At 39.9% G+C, this 23,925-nt stretch overlaps 1 protein-coding gene across 6 annotated transcripts in view; it reads right to left on the bottom strand.

Annotated features, from left to right (window-relative positions):
• Nucleotides 1-23,925, bottom strand: part of ROBO1 (roundabout guidance receptor 1) — a 690,543-nt gene that overhangs the window by 281,192 nt on the left and 385,426 nt on the right. The window contains exon 1 of one of the 6 annotated variants that reach the window (XM_052666632.1): nt 20,480-21,350. The exons of the other annotated variants lie outside the window; for them this stretch is intronic. Coding sequence (XP_052522592.1) covers nt 20,480-20,534 — 55 coding nt within the window. The 5' untranslated portion in view covers nt 20,535-21,350. Of the gene's footprint in view, nt 1-20,479; nt 21,351-23,925 lie in introns of those variants that run through there. 6 annotated transcript variants of the gene reach the window in all.

Genomic DNA, 23,925 nt, shown 5'->3' with positions numbered 1-23,925 from the left:
AAGCATTCCACCTGCCCACCACAAAATCTGAGTCATTCTGCTTTAATTATAAAAGATTCTTTGGTTATAACTATGCCTCTACTAATATGGCAAACACATCTTGAAGAACTTTTTCTGTCTGTCACTGTGAAAGAATCAAAAGCTTTAACGTGTACCTGAAGTCAGACAGTAAGTACAGAAGATGCAGGTAAGTACTCGTTACGTTTAGACTAAATAAGTCAGTCAGATTTTGGCCTACCTATAAGATCTAAGCAGGATCAATACATATACATACTAATGTGTACAAAAATGGAGAACACGTAATGTGAAACTTCAGTGATTCAATTTTTTAAGCTCCAGAAGTCTTCTCCCTCTCCATTTCTATCATCTGTCATTAGAGAAGAAGAATATTTTTGGTTCTTCCTTGAAGATGGATCCTCAGTTGTAAGCTGCAAACCACTAACACGCCATGAGGCTTTTCTAAGATGTTCGCAGTTAAATACAACAGAGCCAGGATAACATGGACCCAGTAACATCTTTACAGTCTTTTACATTAAATTTAATTCAGTAATTATATAGAGAACTATATAAGGGTTTTTTTTAGAATTTACATAGTATATTAATCTAAAAAAAGTGGAAATCATTTTTCATACGGATACTTAACACTAGTGTTATAAGCAAATTTGTAGAATAGCACACTGTGCCTTTAAACGTATCTTATAATACTTAATCTCAGACACTTTTTTGAGCCAACTACTTTTTACTTGCAAGATAAAAATGCTTTCCACCATAGCACCGCAATCTGTCAGAAACAAAAATGGAGAGCCCTGACACTGCAGCCCATTTATATTGCCACAGCAATTCTACACCACAACTAGTATATTATGTAAAATTTATATTTGCTCAGAGTTCTAGCCTGTGGACCAGCATTTCCCACACAGGAAGTGAAGTAATAGAGACAGTGTGGCCTTAAGCTCACACAGCAGAATCAAGCAAAGTAGGGAGATATGAGAGTGTAGAGCCAGGGGGAAGAGTGGCATTTTCTACATAAATTGTAGCACTAACATAGTGACATTTCAACTGGTTTCTCAAACAACAGACGTACTAAGAATCACACAGAAATCCTTAAAAATGAATGGCAGACGCAGTGATTTGCTTGCCATACGTATTTTTTTAATAGCATTCAGCACTCTAACGTGTGTGGGGGAAGTATTTTATAAGCAACATTTTCCTGTCTGAAGTTTTCCAGTTGCGCCAGCAACCTGTTTAAATACACACTTGGAAAATACATATTGTTGTTGTTGTTTTAAAAAAATTAAAGACTTCCTGATTTTAGTAACGCTCTGGGACACTTCACTTTTTTTCTTTAAGGATGAATACAGTCTCAGAAATCACTCCTTTATTTCTGTAGAGCGCCTAAACTTGTATTTGAAATACAGGAAACAAGTAGCAGTAGAGGACTAAGATCCTAAAATTGTTAAAGGAGGATGAGCGTGTTCTAGGAAAAACAGAACAAGAAGTCAAAACATACTACTATTTATGTTATTTATGTAAAGTGAAATTTATTTCAAACTCAATAACCAGGAACCCTTGAAGATATGTAAGTTTGATCTGGGGGAAAAAAAAACAAAAAAAAAAACTAATCCTTTCACCTACTACACCTTTGGAACATGCTACCTGCATGTACTACTCCTGTTTATAATTCAGTAATTTTTTTTTTTTTTTTTTTTTTTTTTTGGTACAAAGCAATGCCAAAAAAGCAATACAGGAAATGCTAAATATATGGGTAACTTAAAACTGACAGGGGAACACAGCTGGTAACAAGGCTGAAGGTTTGTCCCGTGAGGAGAGGCTGAGGGCACTTGGGCTGCTCAATCAGGAAAAAGAGGTCATGAGGTAACCCCACTGCTCCCTGCAGCTCCCTGAAGAGGGGAGGCAGAGAGATGTGCTGAACTCTGCTCCTGGGAACCAGTGGCAGGACAGGAACAGCACAGAGCTGCACTAAGGAATGGTCAGACTGAGCAATAGGAAGCATATTCCTTGATGGCCAAATGGTCAAACATTGGGACAGGCTTCATAGAGAGGTGATGGACACTCCATGAGTGCCATTGTTCAACACCCATTTGGACAACAGCCTCATTAACGTGCTAAGTTCTGGTTAGCCCTGAGGAGGTCAGGCAATTGGATCTTTGATGGTCCCTTCCAACTGAACTGTTCAATTCTAGATAACCAGACAGCACCTACTGTTTATGTACCTGCCCAAAAATACTATACATATTAAGCTATTTACCATGCAGTTCACTGGAACTGAGAACTATCATCCTAAATACGTCATGTTACCTGGTTACCTCTTACCTGACACTAAGAACAGACCGAAACCATTCCCATATGGATTCTCTGACTTGACTTTTCCTACAAGTATTTAATTATTTTTGCATGATTTTATTTATCAGTATTACTGACATCACTTTGAAGTCTATTCCCCTGACAAATTACTTTCATTTCCTAGAGACCGAGGAGGAGAGAAAGAGCTTATTTTTGGAAACTAATGTAATCTCTCTTTGAAGGTTTACTCCTTAAGACTGTTCAAAGTGAAAAAAAATGAAAAAACGTAACCAAAATAGTTAAGATTTTATCATTGTGGTAAGAATAACTTCATCCAGTGAGAGAAAAAAGGGGATTACACACAATCTAGAGAATTCTTTTCCTACTGCTCCTAAAATTGAATTCAAAGAAATAATGTACTCTTTTCATGTTGAAAAAATACAAGCTGTTCTGAACTTCAAAAGCATAGTATTGACTATAACTTATTAATATAACACATTTCAAATACGTGTGATACACACAAAATAATACATCAGTAGATGAACTAATACATAAAAACCAAGCAAAGACTTGTAATATTGGTAATAGTCCAGCCTACTGCAAACCTAGTATCATGATAGCGTGCCTATCAATCACAGGCAAACAAATCCAACTCTTATTCCCAACTACTTGTAATTTGAAATAAATGAATCTTATCAAAGGAAAGGTACTTGCAACATTTTACCAATCCAGTGGAATTACAGTGCTATCTAATACACATCAAACATGGAAAAATAAGCACAGTGAATACTTCCATTATTTCTCAATAATCTGACAGAAGTAAATGGCAGTGGGGATTGCTAATTATTAACTCAAAGAATTACTTATTTCTACTAAGGAGTAAGATTCAAAAACATGCACATACACTCAAAAAACAAAAAAAAAAGAAAAAAAACCACAACAAAAGTAGGGCTTCACCACTAGGGCATACGTAAAGCATTTATCCCTAACATGACTTTTATTCAACTGTAAACTCCTAGTCAAGTTCCAATTCAGAAAAAGTACAATTTACTCCTCATACTTTTCCCTGCTATTTCTGCTCATGTATTTATTTAAGCCTGTATGCCTGTAAGCCAGGTTTATTAATTTCAGGAAGTGAGCTATAGCCATGAAAACTGAGCAACTTTATACGTGATTTGTGTGTGTTAGCACTAGTACACTTTCTGACACTTTTCACCATCAAATTCTGAAAATACTATTTCCGTTAGCTGAATTCAGCCCCAGATACAAATAGATCCCTACTATTGTGACTTAGTCTTTAATGACATAGAAAACAGTTTGGAAGGAAATAGCCTCATCTGACACCTGTCCCAAAAATCGCTTTTGGGCCTCGAGACTGCCAAGTCATTTCACTGGGTAAGAATATTAGCAAAGTTACAACATTAACACTGACTATATTTAAACTAACTTCTTAAATAGGAACACCTTTTGATCCCACTTTATCCCTCAGGGCATTACTTCATATTTTTTAAAAAAGTTAGCTTGGTATGTAACTTAAGAGTAAAATAATAATTTCCTCCACTACAATAAACATAAAGGCATATTTTTGCTTAACAGTTGCCAGGGAACTATGCACGTTCCAAAACATACCAGATACATTATATAATACCTGACACAAGAAAAAATACATATGTATTTTAGAAACATAACTTGACATGTTCAAAGAAAAGTTAACTCAAGCTGTAATTAAAAGTAAATCCCCATAAGCAGAGCAGGGCAGGACGTCTGGAGAGACTGTTAAAAACATAAGTGAAGCATTAAAAAAAACAGAGGAACCAGACAACCAAGTTAAATCACAAAGCTTTCCGTTGTATTCTCCTATACCACTATCAGAGCTAAGGAATTTCAAATCAGGAAGGAAGGAACTGTGGGGCAATTACTGTATACAAGGCTGTTTTCTGAATAATTAGTACATGTTGCTGAGAACCCATAGGTCACTAGCCATCTCCATCACTCTTACAGTCACACCAGGTTAAACAGCACTTTTCAAGTACGGACACACAAGCAACTCTTCAACTCTTATCAACATGAAGGACTTGGACCTAGAAAATTACTTTCAGATCAGCAGGCACACAGGTCAGCACAAAGCTTCAGATCACTCACTTCTGCAGCTCTACTGACACGCAAAATTACAGAAAGTTCCCATTCTGTGGATGTGCTCCCTAAAAAAAAATAAGTTCCTATACAAGCTGAGGGCCAAAAATGGTAAATGCCTGACTGCAACCCATGAGAGCTTAAGGTGCAAAACCATGCTTAGATTACAGTAAACACAAAACCACATGCATCACCAGTTTTCTTGTACATATAAAGCATACCATACGTCTGGTAAAAAGAAACACTGAGGGATCTTTCTTTGCATTTGGCCAAATTTTTTACATTCCCTGAAATGATACACCTGGGAGGTGAAATATCTCATGATTCAGAGATTCTCTGATGAGTCCCAGCTAAAAATGACAGCTAGTCTTCCTCCATCACTTGGTAGGGTCCAGTCTTGAAGAGTCCTTAGGTAATACTGAATTGTTGAAGAAACAAAAAAGGGGAGGGGAGAAAATCGTCTTGTATATTTTTCATCATTTATATGTCTACTGGAAGACTGTGCAGTACATAGTATGCTATATGTTTGGATTTTTTTTTCCTTCTTGTATATTCTAAGTGGTGTGCAGGCCAGTACTAAAAGCATCTGACTCATCTCAGGCTTGTAGATAGCATTACTTGGTAATATTAGATCATGAAACTTTAATAGCTTAATTACTTTGACACAGTTTTTGAAGTTACCACCTTTGTCTCATCTAGCTTCAAAAACAGGGCCACTGTACTTGACCTGTAAGGCCACTATCTTTCGACCAACTGAAATTTGTAACTCTTGTAAACCCCTGTAACATATACTGACAACCCAGGGAGCAGTCCGATCAAAGGCCATCTTGGATGAAGTAGTTTTGCATGGATAGAACACGCGTCCTCATGCACCTCAAAGATGTAACTACTCCAGGGGGCTGGGGAAGGGGGGAGGAAGGGAAGGAAACAAGGTGTTTAATTCATTTTCACTAGACATATCAAAAGCCCTGGGTCACATCACACCTCTATTCCATAAATGGGACAAATGTTAGCAGTCTCCGTAAAAGGAAACTTCAATCTCCTCAGCCTAGATGCTGCTAATTATGTCAGTCATGCTGGTGGTTTGTGATCTTAACCACTTCAGCTCAACTCAGATCCCACTTCTTGTATTAGTAGAGAGAGGATCTGAAACAAGAAGCACAAGTAGTTATTATCCCTCTATTTTCTAAACAGCAACAGTTTACAAACAGTTCACTTGTGAATAAAACTCTACTTGCAGTAAACACAATCAGGATGTAGGAATGTTGACTTCTTTGTCAGAAGAGTTGAGAAGAAAACAAATACAAAACATCAGACTGACTTGAACTTTTCTTGCAGGATAAATGTTTGCCTTTGAATTTGCCAGTTGCTCATCTACTTGGGCAGATTCTCAAGTGAAGTAATTAACACTGGTTCACTGACTTCACCAGAAACACACTCATTTACAACAGTTAAAGCTGACCTATATTAAAGCAACATTTCATGCTAAGAAAAAACCTGCCTGAAGAATGTTGCAAACTAACCACAGTGCATTTCTTTGCACACTCGATTACGCTGAATGCCTATCTTTCCTCTTCTCTGAGGGCCTGCATTCCTCTTACACTGTAGCAATAAAAAGGTGACCGATTACACAACCAGAAAGTTTTAACAGCAGATCTAACTGCTCAGCCCCATCCCATTCACAGCTTTAGGATGACTAGACAAAGCATGCGAAAGCCTGAACAATTGCCCTTGGAAATTCTTAAAGGGAGTGGTGGCTGGAACTGCCAGACTTTAGGTTACAGAACTCTGTTTTCAATTGAATTATTCTGGATCTTGCCAGCAGTCCTTCTTTTAACCGTCAGAGGCGTGTTCTGTCTGGAGCTCGTGGTTCCTTCTGACTGGCAATGCACCATAATGAAAGAAGACCCGACACAAAAAGGGCTGGACACGAAGCAAAGGGAGAGAAAGAAAAATCATGCAATTCCAAACAGAAAATTCCTAGGATATCTCCACAGTCTTTCATTTATTTTCCTACCATGCATAAATGTAGGCCTCAATACATAATCCAAACCACTAATGAAGGAAAAAAACAAATATCTCTGGAACCAATGGTTTAATATACTTGGGAGACATACAGAACTACTCAGTAGTGCAAGAAGGATAAGGACATCAGCTCTATAGCAAAATAAAGCAATACCTAGACCTCGGGGGAAAAGAAGTGCTCTAAAAAAACAAGTCTCTTCCTGAAGTGAGGTGAAAATGAACTGTTTATCTGCAGATTTCATGGAACAGGCTCTGGGAAAAGTGCAAGAATGTTATTGTAAGAGTCTGACACAAGGGAATCACTTAGTATCAACAGGTATCCTCAAGCAAGCCTAAATAAAAGCTTGTACTTCCACTGTTCTTACCTTCCCTGTATGTTTTTCCCCATTAGCTGGTTAAATGAGGGTAAAGTGACTGTAAGCAAGATTTTATATCAAGTAAGCGCGCTTGATTTTTTTTTTTTTTTTAATTAGCTTAACCTTGTTAAATCAGCTCTTATACTTACTAGGGCATGACATTGTTTACATAAGGCTAAGTGCAAAACCCTGACCTCTGTATTTCCAATTGTGACCTCAGAGAATAGAGGCCACTCATCCTATCCTAGTTCTTACAACTTTAATTATGCTCGACAAGGCTGCTGTGCTTTAGAGGTATCATTTACCAAGAACAGAAAGTGTTTATTTTTATTTCCATTAATCACTTCCACTTTGTTTTATTCCATTTATATGCCAAGCCACTTGCAAACAGAACTATTGCCAGAATAGGTCATCTCTTCAGACATAATTGAACAGCTTCTTACACTAGTACAGGGTCCTATAAAAATGCACACCATTTTGCTTACATTTGATCTAAATGAAATAGATCAATGAAATTCAAAAAAAGCTTCCAAACTGTTTGGCTCTAAGAAAACTTTAATTACAAAGGGGGAGGGCGGGGGAGAGTTGGGGTTGACAAGTCCAACCCATCTCATTTTTTCTAACTTCAACACAGTGAATCTGGTCAGTATCTTATACAGAAAGGTTACAATTTCTTTTAAGAACTTCCATGTCACTCAACGAACACACATTCCCATCCCACATAGCTAATTTCCATACACTTCTGTTTAACAGCGAGTGAAAAATGGAGAGAAATTCAAGTTACCAACAGAACTTTAGAACTGTCTAGAATGAAAGCTTAAATACACTCGGGAAGTTTTATTGGGGTTGTAGTTCAATACGTTCCTTGAATTATTTAATGGCATATGAGCAAATCTAAAATATATTCACGTATAAAATTTAAGCTATAATAGATACCACTTACTTTAAAGCCATCATCATTTCACTTCACATTTAGAAGATGAATAGCCTAAATCAAAATTGTGTTAGATTCAGTTTACTTAATGGGACTTCAGAATTGAAATAAGTATGTAGTTTGAACTTTATGGCAAACTGCACAATCTTCACATTTTCTTTTCTGCACCACATCAGCTACGTGCTCACTAGACATAAACGGGTAGAAAACAAGAGTTCTTTGTTTGCGTACATTAACTTAAAGCTGTAAAACGCATTCAGCCAAACTTTCACCTTTAAACCTTAACCTGACTTGTAACAACATTTGTAGTCTCTAAAATTACACTGCATGCACCCAGACGGAGTTAATCACCCTTCACTTTTGATGCGTAGAATAATGATCTACCTCTTAAAATTGAGCCCTTAAAAGCCTGAAGAAAAATATGTACATATCTGTGTCCTAAATCTGCAGCGAAATAACAAAACTCTACCTAGCACTGCCCGGTTGAAAAGGAAAACAAAACAAGACACACAACTTGTAGCTCATGAAAGTTTAAAATAAGTGCATTTAAAGTCTCCGCAGAGATGAAATTCATGCTTCCCAGCACATGCTATTGATCAGACACCTGGTACTTCTAACCAAAACAGACTAGTCACACAGGAATAGTCTGACTTTCTTCTTAAAACTCTTGTAAAAAGAGAAATTAAATAAAGATTTGGAAATAGCGAGTTCTAAAAGCTGATGAGCATGCTTTAATTTTAAACAACTAGTACCGTTCTTCCTTTAAAGAAGTGGTCTGCGCTTAATGTTTCATTTACAATATATTATAGTTCCCTCCAAATTGTATCTGCTAGGAACCAGACTCCATATTAATTTTCAAACCTAAGCAGACAGCAAAAATATTGAACTACTTCTATTTTGGCTTTGTTGTTTGTTTTTAAATCTGAATCCATATGAAAAGTCTTAAGGTTTATTTATTACTTCTCTCACAATCCTGGCTAAGTCAGAGAAAAAGAGCATGTTATATAGCACAGCAGAATTCAAAGCTGAATGTTTTGAAAAAGCTGTTAGTCAAGCAAATTAAAACAATTGAAGCAGATAAAAAAACACGTGGTTTTTTTAGACAATAAGGGAAGGAATGAGTTTCACAGAATATATACCAACAGCACCAACACTATGGGACACGCAACATAGCCAACCTTGCAGACACCGATAAAAATGAATACTAAATTGTGGAGTTTGATTATCTTTGAAACTTTCCACAAAGTTTACAAGTGACATGCTTAATTGTTTTGTTTCCCTCCTCTACTGCTCTTATCTATGTAATACCACACAGTCACATGGTGACATACAGCCAGAGGTAAAAATCAAAATCACCAGCAAGAACTCCATTGACTTGAAGGAGCTGAGAATTCATCCAGGTTTTGTTCTTCCTCAAGCCACAAGAGTAATGAGTCGCTGCTTCTTTCATTTCTGCTAATATGAAACAGGGACCTATTGTTATTTTCCCTGTATTACTGTTTTTTTGTTGTTGTTTTCAGCAAGGAATCCCTTATTTTAAAACGAGTCTTAACAAGTACATCACAGTCCACACACATAATGTGTTGGGTGGAGTAAGAGCCCTCAGAAACACAGTGCACAGCGCCAGTAATGGACTTGTCGCCAACACCCTGTGATTTCATGTCTGCTAAAACAAAAACAAATGCCACGTTCAGCTCATTGCAAACAAAAGGATTCATTAACTGGATGTGGCATTTTACTTGACTTGCATACAGTGAGTGGGACAAAACTTAGTTTAATGAGACGCAAAGTGATCAGCTGCAACCCTACAGGAATTGTGATGAAATGACCAAATGAAATGACTAACACAGTTTATTTCTAATTAATGCTGGACTGTCCACCATGAATTTTCAGCTACGAGACTGCTGCTTTCCTTCCTGCAATAAGGTAAGAAGCAAATAAGATGTATGTTCTGTAAATTTATGTAAAATAAAACGTAAATTGCTAGCAAAGACAGAAATACCAATCCTAATGATACGATAATCTGAGGGAAGATACTAAATCAATCTCTTTGAAATAAAAATCAAATTTCACTCTTAAAACAGGCATTTCTCTTCTAAATTCATAATCTATCAATCACAGTTACATGTTCGCAACACCAATGAACATTATAATAAAAACGGAAAAAAAAAAATAAAAAATCAACAAAAACAAAAGCTGCCTGTGTAAAAAGCATACATTGCTGCTGGTCAGAACATTAAAGCATCAGGTCAACCTAAATCTGCTGGATTTTCTAGGCTACCTGCACCAGCAATAGCAGGGAAAACAATCCCATCTGATAGAGGGTGGATGAGGTGGGGGATGAGCAGCAGGGAATTAAGCATTCTCATTCCACATTAGGCTAATGGATGCATACAGACAAGAATGGAGCAATTGTCTAGCTTTAAAAATTCTTACTTGCTCGCTATCCACTGAGGGAATAAGTGAATCAAAATTTGAAAGACAACCAAGACAGACATCGTGTAAGTGGGGAAAACGGCAATATAAAAAGCCAAGAAACGCTGTCAACAGAGATTTTTTTCAGCAATGCAATTTAGGGAACCTCAACCTCTAGAGTTTAAAGGTAAATTCTATTTTAGTATTCGTAGCCATAAGCCCCAGAGGAATTGCATCTACTTCCAAAAGGGCCTACTTCACTTCCTGTCCACCTCTATGAAATCGTTGAATGCGATCACTTATTTTAAACAGTAGCATCATAGATTATGCCAGTGCTTGTTTTATTGTTACAGTTCTACAAATATTAATGAACACATGCTTCATCTTACTGGAGGGACTTCTCTGCTCTCTCCACTAAAAACCTGAAAGTAAACAGAAGTATATTCACATCAGCACTACAAGCTTCCTGTGAAATGACAGCCTTTGAACATTTCAAACAGTATTCCTGATATGATACCAAACTGCATTACCAGTCAGCTCAGTAACTGCCAGAATCATGCTGACAGACTTAAAATAAGTCCTCTGTATGTCTCTATTCTCATTCCTCTATTTTTCCACTATATTACTCTACCTGCAGGTTTTATATTTATATATATATATATATATATATATAAATAAAATATATATATAAATTATTTATGTGTGTGTGTATATATATATATATAACACATATATATATATAAACAAAGTACTCACCAACAGCAAAATTCAGTCCTGCTCATTCTTTCATATTGGACGACCTCAGTTGCTGCATTCACGTTATTATGGTCACAGAATATTACACAGATCAACTATTCAGAAATTAATTTCTTAGTTTCTAAACTTAATAGTGGCACTTAAGAGATTTCTCCTTGTATTGGTAAAGAATACTTAGCTCTACCTTCTGCATTCAAGAGGTAAATAGTAGCCATGAATCTTTCTTTCTGCTCTGCATCTAGTTTTAAATTATTCCTTTTAATTTTTAAAGGCTGTATAACCTAAGCAATGAATCTCATTAATCATTATTGAATGATTTAACCCAGCCATTCAGCTCCAGGTGCCCTTCAGTGCAAGCAATATGCTAATTCCTTCCAAATTTTAACAGCTTTTGCAGCTGAAGCCATAATTTTCCACATTAACAGAGACAGGATTTCATTCCTTGCACAAGGCCTCCTTGCCAATCACTTCTGTGCCAGAGCAATGGCCTGGTAAGATTGCCTTTAGATACACTTCCGTATGTTGTCTCTCATGTTTTGTTGCTGCAATGTAGCCATCCTAAACTCAGTGCTAACTCCTATTTTGGATGGCAAAAGGTAAAATAATTTCTTCTTATCATCCCAGCCTAGCTTTTTTTTCCTCCTTGTTCCCCAAACTTATTTTTTTTCGTATCTTCTTTTTTATCACCTCCTACTATGCAACACTTTCCTTATGAAGTATTTGCCAACTGCTGCACTTAGGCCACTAGCTGCCTTCCAAGAGAAAATGTTGCACTAAGAGTTGTTTTGTGAGTGGGAGGTGATGGGGAAGATACTCAGAATTTGCAATTCCCATTTCTGAACCTGCCTAGTATGCCAAAGAACTTTTTTATCCAAAATCTTTGTTCTCTGCAATAAGTACAGGCAACAATCTATTTTGGAACTGGGAGCTTCTATCCTTATTCAGGGTTTACATGTTCAGGCTTATTTGGCCAATAAGAGAATGAAAAGTATTGCTTTTCACCAAAGGTAGTAAAACGTACTACAGAAGTGACAAAACAAGAAGAAAAAGAATATGCAATCACATATGTAATACAATATGTAATTATATTCCTAGAAAACACGCAAAAATACATGCTTATAAAATAATAGATGCTCAAATGCATCTTTGACTGGCTTCTCAATCTACACAGATCCATAAACATACATGCAGATTCAGCTAAGGCTGAATATAGCTTTCTCATTTAATTGGCTCATAAGGAAACATTCACCATCACTCATTTTCACATGGGCTGAGTATACACAATGATCCATAAACACTCATGGCTGAAAATAAAGTCAAACATTCTACGCAATTTAATTTAAACACTAGAATCAAGAGTTTCAAAAAGGTATTACTGATTTTAAGAGGCTCCAAATTTTGGCTGCAGGTTCCCAACAACTCACAGTGTCGTGGATTACAAGAATCTGAGTTTTAGTGTTTCCTGAAACCCAAGCCCTCTCTAAAGAATGCCCATCTGGTTACTATCAAAAACCCATTTCTTTTCCTCTTTACTTACTTCCTAAAGAAAGGAGAGTTCATACTGTATACATCTCTAGGCCTACATTCTTGGTCATATACTGTAATCTAACTTCTCACCTTAGAAGCTGTTGATGTTTATTATGCTCCTGAAGAAGCAAATTACAAAAAGAGCATCTTCTATATATGAATTTTAAATAGTAAACTGTTTTATATAACTAACCTTCAACATAACAGCAGTTAAGTAATTTTAAGTAATTAGATAGCAGGCAATATAACTAAACCCAGAATGCAAAATCTTGCCTGGGGGTATGCAAATTTCAGAATGCACAAAACTGCCAGCCAAGCAAAATTTAATGCAATACTAGTGTGCTCTCTCACGAAATAGTTCAACAATACTGAAGAAATTTAAATTCTGATTATATAGAAGACAGTTAAAGGGAAAGCCGACAAAGGACTGCAAAACTGGGTTAATTCAAGAAGTGCATTGACCATACAGTTCTCTCACACTGCTGTTGAGGATGATGTTCAGGTTTCATTGGCTGGAAAGCCACCATTGTACACCCTGCATTCCAAGTCTGAGAAGATGTACTATTTCAGAACTGAGCATATTCAACTATCAAAGATGAAAGCAAAATATTAATTCAAAGAATTAATAAAGAATTAAAAAAAGAATTTAAAAAAAATAAAGAATTTTAAAAAAACATGTTGACCAAATACTTGCCAACTAAAGACAATTTGAATAATTTTGTGAATCTGACTAGGCATTTCTTCAGAGACTATATATGTCCTTCAGAACTACAGCAGTCCAGAAAACAAACATGCTTTCTGATCAAAAAGTTATTTGTGTCACTTCAATAATGTTACACACATATTTTCATCTAATGAGAGCTTACAATATGTTTAAATAAAAACATTCTTTTTATTTTAGTGATTTATCTACATGTAAATAAATATCTAACAAAATACAGAAAGCCCCGCGCTGCTCTGAAAGTGTAAAGTCTAGCAGCAGAGAACACAAGGTAAACATACACTCCGGAATTTACCTCTATCATCAGTCAAGCTAATCCACAGAGGGACTCTCCCATTATTTACGTATGGAATTCAATTGTTTCTTACGGAATTTTTTTTGAAAGCCAACTGAGAAAAAAAAAAAACTCCACCAACATAGTTACTATTTTGAGAAAGTATGCATGCTAACACAAGTATTTTATATAGAATGTCAGGATTCCAACTGTGAAGATGAATACTTAAGACATCTTTATTAAAAACTCATGTTTTGATACCCTAGAGTGTATATAAAAAATAAGATCAAAACCAAATGTGCTAAGAATAAGATGGAGAGAAGTGCTATTGCTGTTACAGAAATATATGCACTGAACTTCTATGTCAGAAGGTGAAGCATGTGCCTAAGTTAGATCCTCGAGTTGTAAGCTCTTGCAGCAATCAGTTGACACCATTTCCCTAAAAGCTAGATTACAAAGTACACAAGTTACTGGCAGTTCTTTGATAGCGATAGAAGAAGCAAATATAAATATGCTTGAAAACCATAAAGGCATAAAGACTTCAAGCTGCTTTTTAAATATATAAACCAATCATATCCTTTCTTTAGATCTATGAGTGCATTCTCTGCTGGCTATGCATAGATTCTCCTCTCGACAAGTTCCTATTTCTCGCCTCAAAAAAAAAAACCAAACAATTCTCTTTTCAGGTAAAAAGAAGTGAAAGAAAAACTACTCAGCTATCCATTCAGTTTTCTCACTGAAGATTCTCACAAAGGAAAAACGGCTTCGGTGTTCATGGGACACACAGCACTATTCACACTTCACTTACCCTCTATCCATGATTTTGTCAATGTGCAGGATATTTGTCCTCCTACTTACACCTAAAATGAACTTCAGGTTCATAACTGAGAATAGTTACCTACCTTTTCTTCCAGTTAATTTTATGTTGTTGTTTTTACACCAACTAAAACATTCCTGTCTTGAGAGGCATAACCTCTCATTTCTTAAAAATGCTCTGGAATCAAACGTTACTATTTATGTGGCTAAATACATGATTTTTCTGATGATTCAAAAAGCATTTTGTCAACTTAGAAAAATACTGGCACCCAGAATTAAATCCAACACATTAATTCAAGAAAGCTTATCATCATTTTCATGGAACAGTAATTTACAGTTCCTGACCCAAGTCTTTCAGTATTGTGACAATTAACACGGAAAAAAAAAATAAATACAAGAGCAGAAAAATAGAACCTTGCACATTTGACTGAAAGTCTGTAATACAGTACTAGGCTCCTAGCTGCTCCTCAGTTTTACCTGTTCTGATTTTCCGTAGTACGGAGTCTCAATTTCGAGATTTTAATGTAGGCTGGCTACCATCAACAGCCCAAGCCTGCAGATGAAAACAGCTGTTCTCATAAAATATTCTCTTTCTTCACACAATATGCCCTTCTATCCACACCAATTAAACACTGACTTAAGGCTGATGCAATTGTCAGCCAAGAGGCATTCGTCTATGCATGGAAGATACCACTACATTCTAATACTAAGATTGCCTACTTTTGTCCTCATACGAAGGGAGGTGTGAAGAACAGCCCAACTGAAGTACCTCTTAACTTTTTTAGATATTGCAACTCACCTGACCTCTTATTCAAGCTTCTAGTCAACAGCAGGAAAACATTCTTATTTCTCTTGTTTACACAATTTATTGTACCCATTATACACCTTAGTCACTACTTAAGCTATTTCACTATTTACTCTACAATTTATGAAGAGGCACTCTAGTGAAAAGTTAAGGAAGGTTATCACCACCCAACGAGGTTATAGAGCTGAATATACAAATAAAATGTATCTGGACCTCAGCATATAAAATTATTGAGTGCCTTTTATTTTGCTTAGAAAGAGCAAGGTTTTTACTAACTTCCTGACCGCAGAATAACCTCAAAATATTAACAACGATTAACAAAGAAAAGCCACGCTCCTTGTTGTATAAGTACTCACACACAAGAGATTCAACACGCTGACAAGGATAATCTTCAGTATGAAAGAGAAATACTTCAAAACTGGAGGCATTTAAGGCCAGACTGGATGTGGCTCTGGGCTGCCTGGTCTAGTGGTTGCTGACCTTGCACACAGAAGGGGGGTTGAAACTAGGTGATCTTTGAGGTCCTCTGCAACCCACGCCATTCATTCTATGTTTCTGTGAAAAAGATTTTGAAATAGCTTCCATGGTCAAAGTTCAGGTGGCCGTTATTCATACAGGACATTTAAAGATGATGGTAATAAATAAGAAATAAATTTTAGAAGCTGCACAAGTGATGGGACTTGCTAACTCCAGTATATTTTTTTAATGAGACAAAACCATACTCTAATGAGACATAATATTAGACTTGTTTAGGATTGTGAAACAGAACTCTCAGTTATTTAAGAAAATTAAGAGCCAAACCAGAAGCAGTATTCCTTGAGAGAGAGAGAATAGGCTCTTCCCATGTACAGCAGCAGATTTCGTAGTGTTAAGCGACTCAAAAGATCATTTTTAACCTGTACCTCTTATGAAGACTGGTTTTGATCCCCCACAGAACCTCTGCAGCAATCACTTCCAGAGCATTTTACATTGACATATCATTTGGCACGGATACCACACGTCACTATTTGAAATTAAACAGTACTGTTTCCTAGGTGCTGCTAATTTCTGGTAATAAGTGTAACTGTAACTGTCTTTGCAGAACAAACCAGAACCTTCAGCCCACAGACTGAATAGCAGCTTCTGAAGTACACTCCATATGACTTTAATGTTTTCTCATTATTACAGATTGTACACAGCAGTCCTGCAAAGTTTACAGCTGATGCCCTCATGCTATGTTAATCCAGGACACTGGTAGAGGACTACACCAAGAAAACATCTGGCAACAAACACTGACCACAGCAAGTAAAAATGTCAGTTTAGATGTCTTCCTTTTCTAAATAGGTATCCAAATTAATCACTAATTTGAATGAAAAGAGCATCTCTAGTTGAAACATAACAGAAATAATACTAATGCATTTTTTTTTAAAAAGGGGGAAGTTTTGTTCTCAACAGAGCACATCAGTACTGTCACAGATGAGCAGCAATCAGTCAAACTTGGATAGTTAGAGAAAGTGCCAACACAAGTAAGGTATTAATAACAGTACATGGCTATTTCTTTTACAGTCTGAACTCCTTAAGCATACTGCAAGTTCGGCCAGCTTTTCAAACTGCAAGCAGCTATCCTTCTTAGACATTCTTACAGTAGAACTACTTAGAACAGCACACAGTGCATTAGGAGTAGGTGTAAAAACACAGATTTCTTTAATGCTTTCAAGGATTACTTAGTTACAGGTCATGCACTTAGACATTCAGAAACCTTTGAATTACTGTGTATTACATTTTTTAAATTCTTTATTTATTTTTTAAATGAAGGTTACTCTGAAAGTAATCCTTCCCATTTCATGACATTGCCCATGAAGTCAGAGATAGGTGTTGGTGTCATATCGTCATAACAATAGAGGTTGAACCTTCCCACAGATATTCCATTACATGTTGTTGCCATGGGACAGATGGCACAGAGGGGCAGTCTGGCAGAACGGTGGCTGACATGGAAGCATGGATGAAGCAGAGATGTGCCACTGAATTCCTCCATGTGGAAGCAGTGACATTCATCAGTGGTTGCTGAATGCTTGGGGAGACCAACCTGCAGATGTGAACAGCAGCAATAGCAGCAGGTCACCTCCGGTGGCACTATTTTTGGAGCAACCAATTTTATTACTCCAATTATTATCCATCCAATTACAATTTTCAGACAAAAGTACATAAACTTTTCCCAAGATACTCCAGTACCATCACTTCATGAAGGCTACAGATTGCTCTCATTGCAGAAGGGAAACTTCCCTCTTTAAGAACAATCTTAGATGTGCTAGAGAAATTGCTGATCTATTTAATCCAATAGGTAGATCAGCCAACTGGAAAGGACCTAAGGGACACTCCATAGACACTCTTACACTACTAACCACTGGAAGATGACTCTCTCAGAAAGGAATGAGAGACAATTTTGCCCTCCACTGGCTAGAACTATCAATGGAAACCATGCCTCAGTTCTGTAAGAGGCCCTATTTCACCTAGCGTAAAATCCCTTTATCAAGGTTACCAATCCTGTTTGAAGTACAGTAATTGGTATGGGATATCGCAGACTGGGAAGGTGGAAAACACACTGAGCAGGTGGGAACCAGCTATGCAGTGAAACATTATGTAAAAATATAAAAAAAAATCTCTAAAGAGATCAGGAGATCAACTGTGATGTACTTAGCCTTACAAACTGCTAGAGCAGCAAATGTGCATGCGGAAAAAAAAGAACTTTGACATTCCCATTCCCAGCAGAAGTGTTCTGCACATCACTGCAGATTACTGAAAACTTTTCCCAAACACACCAATCTGATTTTTATTTTTTTTTCTTTTTTCTTTTTTTGAGGAGAGGAAGGAGAGATGAGAATTCAACGGATTGTAAAGGAAAGGAGGAAGAGGGGCAGGAAGGCAGGTAAATACTCAAGAAAACAAGGATACCAGAGAAGTACCACTTAAAGTAATTTTTCTTCTCACCTTTATGCAAAGCAGCACTGAAATTACATTGTTAGAATAAGCACCTATATTCCAGTGTTCAAAACGATTCAAAATTTAAATTTATGCAGCATTCATTAACCACAGGCTTAGATGAAAGAAGTTGCTTCACAGAGGCAACATCAGGGTAAGAATTAAGGGTTTTAAATACTAAGTGGTTTACCAATTACTGTTTTAACAAACACTAACCTACTTATCTTTTTGTTATTGTAAAGGTTTCCCTGCTCCCCATCCGCCAGTTATTTCCCACCTCTTAGCAGAAGTTCCCAACATCCCCTTTAGAGCGTGACCACACAACCCCTTCATTCAGATGAGGTGCAAGTGAGGGAAGTGAAAACCTTCAGTGGAAAGGAGAGGAAAGGATCAATCAACCTGCAAGCAGATCAGCTGTCAATGGAACTGAAAGGATATCCATGCAGAAACAGCTATAGGTGACTCCCGTCCTTCCTTCTGCATTAAGGCCATCTGCCCTCAACTTTGTCACGCCTAAGGTTTCTAGCATCCCTATTGTTCCAGGCAAGACCAACTGTTTTGACCACATCATAACTTAGAGAAAGAGAAATCCTTCTGGTGAGGGACTAAGAACAAAGTCCCCTCTGGTGTTCGTCTCTGTCTTTGCTATTGGCTTTACTTACAAGGCTAAATTAAAAAAAAAAAAAAAAAAAAAAGTGCCCTCCACAAACATTCATGACTTTCCTTTGTTTCTTTGTCCCCAAGAACTCAGCTGGAGTCAACAGTACTAGGGAAAACGTCCTTATCCCAAGGCAAAAAAGAAAACAACAAAAAACCAGCAGCACCAACACAACAAACACATTCAGCATTTATTTGAAAGACACATGAGAAAATAAAAAAAAAATAAATAAAAAATCTCTGAAGAACTGTTGCTTAACTTGGAATCAGGAATATCCCAGTCCAAAAAGGAGTTAGTACACTGTGTCTGGGGCCATGTATGAGGGAGGATTGGTACAGAAGACTTCAAGAGCAAGCTGGAAAAAGGACTGCCCATTCCTGCTGCTTCTTCCATTAAATAAAGGCAACATAGAATCACAGAATCATAGAATGGCCTGGGTTGAAAAGGACCACAATGATCATCTAGTTTCAACCTTTGTGCCTTTTTTTTTTTTTTGTGTGTGTGTGTGTGTGTGTGTGTGTGTGTGTGTGTGTGTGTGTGTACAGGGTCACCAACTACAAGAAGAGCAAGCCAAAGCTGGCACAATTGACATAGTTTAGAGTGAACAGAGTTAGAGCTGCTCTCAAAAGAGAGAGAAAGGCAAAGTTTTCCATGCTCAAAGCCACAGAGGTAAACCTAATACCTACCAGCAAAAAAGTAATAGTTAAATTTATGATACCATCTAGAAACAGACATAAGTTATTACATTCAGTGACATAATTAAGACTTAAAGCTTCAGGCAGTGTACTTAAGGCTTTCAAAAACTTCATTCATTCATTTACTGACCAGGTGTCTCACACTACCACAGCTTTAATTACTCAAAAGGGTCCTCAGCGAACTTATAAAAATCAATTAAGGTTAGCTTGGGCACCGACTCGTACATTAGGTGTAACGCGAGGTTTTGCTGTATTTAGTCATAGCTCACTTCAACACGTGACAAAAGGAGCTGTTGGGAGCGTGGAGGCACACTGCAGACAGATAGGTCTCGTCTCCTAAGAATAACAGGAAGCTTACGCAGAAAGGAAAACAAGAGCCAAGCACCAGATCCCCCCAGGACCGCTCCATTCGGATTAAGACACGCGCAAAACCCGGAGCGCTGCACCGAGCGCCTCATCACGACGCGAAGGGACCCGGACCCGGTCTGAAGTCATTATACACGCTGCTCCATCGCATTCCTCAACACCACAATTTGATAGGGAGCTTAAAGAGAGAATCTGCAGGCGAACGCAATCTGCTATCAACAATACCCTATTAGCACGGCCCTATCTTAAATCTAACAGGCACGATAAGATGCCCCAACACACATAAGCCCCGCTCAAACAGTGACTAATGACCATTAATCCTCTCTATCTCCACAGCCATCTCTCCTTCTCCCATTTATCACGCTGACACTCCACTTTACACACATGGATAAACTTTAACCGAGGAGGGAGGCGAGGCAGACCCCGTCCCAGCGGCGGCCCTTCGCACACGGTAACGGCGGCAGCGGGGCAGAGGCGCGATACCTGCGGCCGCTACCCGCTCCGAGCCTCGGCCGAGCGGAACGAGAGGGAGGAGGGAGCCGCTTCCCGCCGCCCCCACCGTCGGGGCGCGCCCAGCGGCCCTCCCCAGCCCACGCGCCGCGTCCCCACCCCCGGCTCCAGCCGCCCCTGCGCCCCGCCGGCGGAGCCGGGACGGGAAGCGCGGAGAGGTCCGGTGCAGCCCGTTGCCACCCGCCGCAGTCCCGCGCCCTTCGGCTCTCCCGCCGGCGGCGGTTACCTGAGGCGAGGCAGAGTAATCCACAGAGGTAAAAGTGAGCAAACTCCGCGACCATTGTCCTCAGGTGGCGCCTGCAGACAGTCTCATGCCAGAAGAGCCCCCACTTGTAATCCCACAGCGGCTCGACGCGACCGAGGCTCCGTAATCCCGCGGCGCTCGGCACTGTCACACCCGGGTGCTGCGGGCGCACGCCGGCCCCGCTCTGCTCTCTCTCGGCCCGGGCGTTCCTCCGTGACACTTCCCAGGACCATCCACAAAGACGGCAGAACACAAAAGAGCCTCGCTTCTCCGCAGCCGCCGCTCACGAGTTGCTCCTCCGGCCCGAGACTTTGTTCGGTGCCCGGGACGCGCACAACAAAGAGCTCCGGGTGCGACGCGCACGTAGCGGCTCCCGCTGCCCTCCTTCCCGCGAGTCACTGAGCGCGGGGCTGGAGGCGGGCAGAGCGCGGCGGCGGAGCGGCGGCGGCCCCCGCTCCCATCACGGGGGAAGGCGGCGGGGCGGGAGCGTCGGGGGCCGCACTCACGCAGGGGAGCCCCGGCGGCAGCTCCCAGCCCTGCCCAGCATCGCCGCCGCCCCCTGCACGCGGGAACCACACGCACGCCTCCTCCCCAGCGCCGGAGAAGAGCACAAGAGGGGGGCAAGTTAAGAAGGAAGGAAGCGAGAAGGAGCAAAACTTCCCCGGGCGGACGCCCCCACCCACCCTCGGTGCGGCGGCGGCGGGAGGAGGAGGAGGAGGAGGAGCACTGCCCGCCTGCCCCTGAGCAAGCTGCTCAACTTTCTGCTGTCACGCTGAGCCGCCCTGGGCTTCCCCGCCCGGCCCCCGCAGCTCTGCTGCCACCGCGGGACACCGCGAAGGCGCCGCACCTACACGGCTCCGCACCCGCCGCGGCGCAGCGCACCCGGCAGCCCCCGCCCCGCCCCGCCCTACGCAGCCCGCCCCGCCCCCGCAGAAGGTACGGCGCGGGGCGGTGCCGGCCCGCGGCGGGCGGCCGAGGTGCCCCGGGCAGGCATAAGCTGCTCCCGGCAGCGCCTCGGCGTGGTGTCGGGCTGCGTTGGGGCGGGGGACAGCTGCCTGAGGCGGGTGGGCAGCAGTGCTCGCAGAACAGCTCCCGCTCCAAACTCAAGCAAACGTATAAAACCCTTCAAGCGTCCGGGATCCCAAAGGCTTGAAATAGCCTCGAGTTTGTTGAGGCCTCGTTCAGTGATTACTGAAAGCGTGGTTTGCAATTGCTGGGAAATCCTGCAGGGTTACACACCCTCATCCCAAGGCAGCGTGGCCCCACGCTACATAACACCTTTAGGGCCAAGAAGCCCTGCTTTCCCGTCACGGCTTCCCTGACTTTCCCTTCCCTGTCCCCTGCCATAATTATCAATTGCGTTCTCAGGCGGCATAACAAATACAGGTCTATGTAGTCAGACACAGCGTGGCCTGGTATTCCCAATGGGGCAGTGCGGCTGTGGCTTGTCAAATGATCCTTGGCAACAAGGCCTGGCTGTGCCACAGGCATAGGCCACACATCCAGCATAAGCCTTATCAGATCACTGTTCTGCAAGTAAGTGCAAGGCCAAGTCCTGCACAGAGGCCTGTGAGCTGCCCTACACCATGATCAGCGTGGTGTAGCCCCTATGGGCTTTATCTGGTGGCATAAGAGTTATTGGTGGAGCAAGGAGGCTTAATGCCGTAGGTGGAAAGGGTAGGGCAGCTTGGAAGAAAGTCTGCTATCAGACAAGCCCAACATATGGCAGTACCATCGCTTTACAGTAATGCTCCATGTATTTCTAGGATTGATTCATTAAGTTGTAAGGACTGAATGAGATGTAAAAAATAAATTTAATTTCCAAGAAACATGTTGAAGATATTAACCCCATTACAAATGAGTCTTGCAGCAAGATAATAAAACTCCAGAGCAAGAACCTTACTGTATTTCCCGTAGTAGGATTTATACGCACCCTGCGTTGTTATCAGCCAAACAGATTCTGACGGTCACAGCTTCCATCAGTCACGTCACACTCATGACAGCATGCCATGAAGTTTGCCCTGTTTTACCTCCCTCACTGTGGCATAGGAGAAAAAGTCCAACAAAAAAGGTTCTTGTGAGTGCACTGAAACTATGTTAGTCTACTTTCCACAGTGAGCACCTCCCCTCTTCAGAGGGATTTCTTCAAGCTATACCTCACCAACAATATTTCCTTCAGCTCAAACACTGTCCTCACACAATCATACTGTGCCTTATGAAAGACAACTTAAATAGCACCTCCAGAATTAAAACACACAGCAAGAACATGGAGTAGGTCCTGGATAATCCCTGAACCCTAATGAAAAGTCTGAGATTTCAATGAATTCGTTTTTGTTTTGTTTTGAGCAGATAAATATGAGTCACATGCAGGGCTGAAAAGAAGTCTTAGGAAGTCATGTAATTCACCTCCCTGTTCCAAGGCAGGGTCAGATATTTAGACTCTCAACAGCAAAAGTATTTTAACCTCATTTATAAAAAGTTCTGATGACTGGGATCTCATATCCTCTTCAAGTCTCTGTTCCAGTTCCTGTATAGACAGAACTGCCTTGGTGCCCAGACTATCTAGTCTCCAGGATGAAAAAAAAGAAAACAAGACCACCACAGATAAAATTCTGAGGGCACTTCTGTTACTCCTTCTGTAGTGATACTACTATCAATGCTTGACAGGCTCACTTTTCTTTTGCTGGATTACATATTTTAATCTATTGCTTCTCTCAAAAAAGGCAAAACTGTGATTCTGCAAGCAGGTCACTCTACAAGGAGTTTACATATTCTGTGAATGTGCATATGTTCATATAATTGATGTATACATATATCCATTTACTTGTATCATTTTTAGGTATTTAAATGAAGCTGTAAATACTACACATAATCTTAAAAAATCATTTAAGTTCATTTATATGATGTATATATGGAATATCAACATAAATGAATCCGTTTACTTTATATCTGGTTGTAAGCATATATGCTGTAGAGAAAAGGTAAATAAAGTGTTTACTAATTCTCTACTCAAGATAAATCTATTTCCTTTATACTGGTGAAATAACAAGCATCTAGATCCATGCACTCTTTTTCTCAGGTCATGCAAAAAACAGGCAGGTAATGCTGTACTGAAGTCTTGTATTCTGGATGTTAATTTTCTTTCAGATACAGTGGTATTCTAAATACAGAATCACAGAATCGCAGGGGCTGGAGGGGCCCCTGGATGTCATTCAGTCCAACCCCCTGCTAAAGCAAGTTCCCTATGGTAGGTTACACAGGAAAGCACATGGGCAGGTTTTGAATATCTCCGAAGAAGACTCCATAATGTCCTCTGGGCAGCCTGATCCAGAGCGCTGTAATCCACAAGAGTGGATTAAGGCTCTGAAGCTTGGCTGGCCTTAGCGCTTGATCATGAGGTGAGAGTAAAATAAAGCATTTTAAGTGTT

This window comes from Tympanuchus pallidicinctus, unplaced genomic scaffold (genome assembly GCF_026119805.1).
Source record: "Tympanuchus pallidicinctus isolate F22 unplaced genomic scaffold, pur_lepc_1.0 scaffold10, whole genome shotgun sequence".
NCBI classification, from domain to species: domain Eukaryota; kingdom Metazoa; phylum Chordata; class Aves; order Galliformes; family Phasianidae; genus Tympanuchus; species Tympanuchus pallidicinctus.
The sequence above is the reverse complement of the archived record's forward strand: the minus strand, read 5'-3'. Positions and strand labels throughout refer to the sequence as shown.